The sequence below is a fragment of the Trichoderma citrinoviride genome, assembly GCF_003025115.1.
Source record: "Trichoderma citrinoviride strain TUCIM 6016 unplaced genomic scaffold BBK36scaffold_211, whole genome shotgun sequence".
NCBI lineage: Eukaryota > Fungi > Ascomycota > Sordariomycetes > Hypocreales > Hypocreaceae > Trichoderma > Trichoderma citrinoviride.
In genome coordinates this window covers 1-1924 of record NW_020194919.1, presented here as the reverse complement: position 1 = coordinate 1924, position 1924 = coordinate 1, and the positions used below count along the sequence as shown (strand labels likewise).

Sequence of the window (1924 nt, the reverse complement as noted above, 5' to 3'; positions counted from 1 at the left end):
GCTTTTGCTCTTAACTTCTGCAGCGGCTACTAGAGCGTTTGACGACTGTTTGTAGAGCGCTCCAACCTTGGTTTTCCCCGCCGCCGCCATCTTCACCTCTGATACGAGTACGCACCTTCACCTCCTCCATTGACTCAGCTGGCTACGTGCATTTGGCTGACGGTTCGGATGACTCTTATCCATTAGGTAGCATAGAGTCTCTCCTCGTGATCGAATCAAGATGGAGCGCAGCCGTGGCGTCCCCGATTCGGAGCTGTTCCTGAGCAAGCCCGCGCCAGAAGACTGCGACAGCCCGACGGTCGAGCCGTTGCGCATCTTCAAGCCTCAGAGCCCCGAGCCTTATTCTCGCGTGTCCTCGACCTCCTCCAACAGACCGACCTTCCCGCTGCCTCCGGGTGCGTCGAGCTCTGCGGCGCCCTTGCCGTTCCCAGATGACGACGACATTCACAAGCCGATTGTTCCAAAGCCGACTGCCCCCAAGCCCTACGGCTCTGCCTACAACGACCCTTCCTACAACGATACGAGCCCGAGACTGGACACCAATGTCGGCGCCGAGAAGAAGCCTGGTCTGGCCGAGAGGCGAGGTGCAGCGCCCAAGCCCATCCACTCTCCCTCCAGCCCTGATACCGACTATGGCCTCTTTGCGAAACCGTTGCAGGACAAGCCTGCCGCCTCAACGACAAACTACCCGACCTACCAGAAGACGTACTACCCGCCGCCGGGAGCAGCTTCGTCCGGACCATCGGGCAGCGCTTCAGCGCAGCCTCAGCAATACCAGCAGCCGCAGCACTACCAGCAGCCTCAGCCCCATGCGCCGCAGCAGCCTCCCAAGGTCCCCCAGGCGGACCATCTGGCTGCCGCTGATTCCGGTGTCAATCGTTTCGCTTCTACGGCATCCAACTCGACTACCAGAGCCAGCCGGGGCTCGCCTCCGCCCCCGGAGACTCCCATCGTAGGACCCGGAAGCGTGCCAGGAGGCGGCATCGAGGCCCGGTATGCGGCGTCGGGCATCTCGGGCACGGCAACCCTCACCAGCCTCCAAACCGCCCAGGTTCAGAGTGCCGCGGCCGCGCAAAGGCTGGCACATTACAACAACCAGCAGCCCCAACCCCAGCGACCCTGGACGCCTACAGAGTCTCCCGATCAGGCCCCGTCGGGTCCTCCAACTGTATACCAGGGCATGAACCCCGTTTCTTCTCCCCAGCCGCAGCACCCAGTCAGCAGCCCTCCTCCTCAGCAACACCCAGCTCAGAACCAGGGCAACGCTCCGCCTCAAGTCAGTGTCCTGGAGCAAGATTTCCAGCGCATGTCCACCAGCTCTCCTCCGCCAGCTTACTCGAGTGTAAACCCCAGCGGGAGATCGTCCTATCCTAATGAGAAACAGCGGCCACAGCAAGCCAACCAAACGCCCGGCCCCTCTGCTATCCCAGCCGGTGTTCCGTTCCAAGCTTCTGCGTCCGCTTCCGCGCCGCCAGTCAAAGATACTGTAGTGGCCGCGGCTACGGCGGCAGCCACTGCTGCTGCTGCTGCCGGCCTCAGCTCTGCGGCTCCCCATAACCAGGGCCATCCTGCGTTTGCAAACGATCCCAGACCCGAGCCAGTCATTCAGCATACTCAGGTTATTTCTGTGCCTCCGAATCTCGCAGCGGCCGGGCCGGCCTCGCCTCCGCCTTTGCCTGAAGGATGGATTGCCCATCTCGATCAGAACTCAGGTCAGTACTATTATATCCATCTGGCGACGCAGGCGACCCAGTGGGAGTTTCCCAAGGGCCCCAATCCCATCCAGCATGAGCAAGCCCCCCTTTCGCCAACAGCGTCGACATACGGAAACCCACTGGCTTCCCCTATGTTTGGCAAGACGCCCATGGCGTCTCCCATGTTTCCTCCGCACACGCCCGGATACGCTGAAAGCATCATGAGCGTT

At 61.6% G+C, this 1924-nt stretch overlaps 1 protein-coding gene across 1 annotated transcript; it reads left to right on the top strand.

Annotated features, from left to right (window-relative positions):
• Nucleotides 1–220: 220 nt before the first annotated feature.
• On the top strand, nt 221–1924 carry BBK36DRAFT_105489 (hypothetical protein; the record flags this gene model as incomplete). The annotated part of the gene is made up of 1 exon (XM_024888906.1): nt 221–1924. A coding segment is annotated over one exon (1704 nt), but the record flags the coding sequence as incomplete, so codon positions are not given.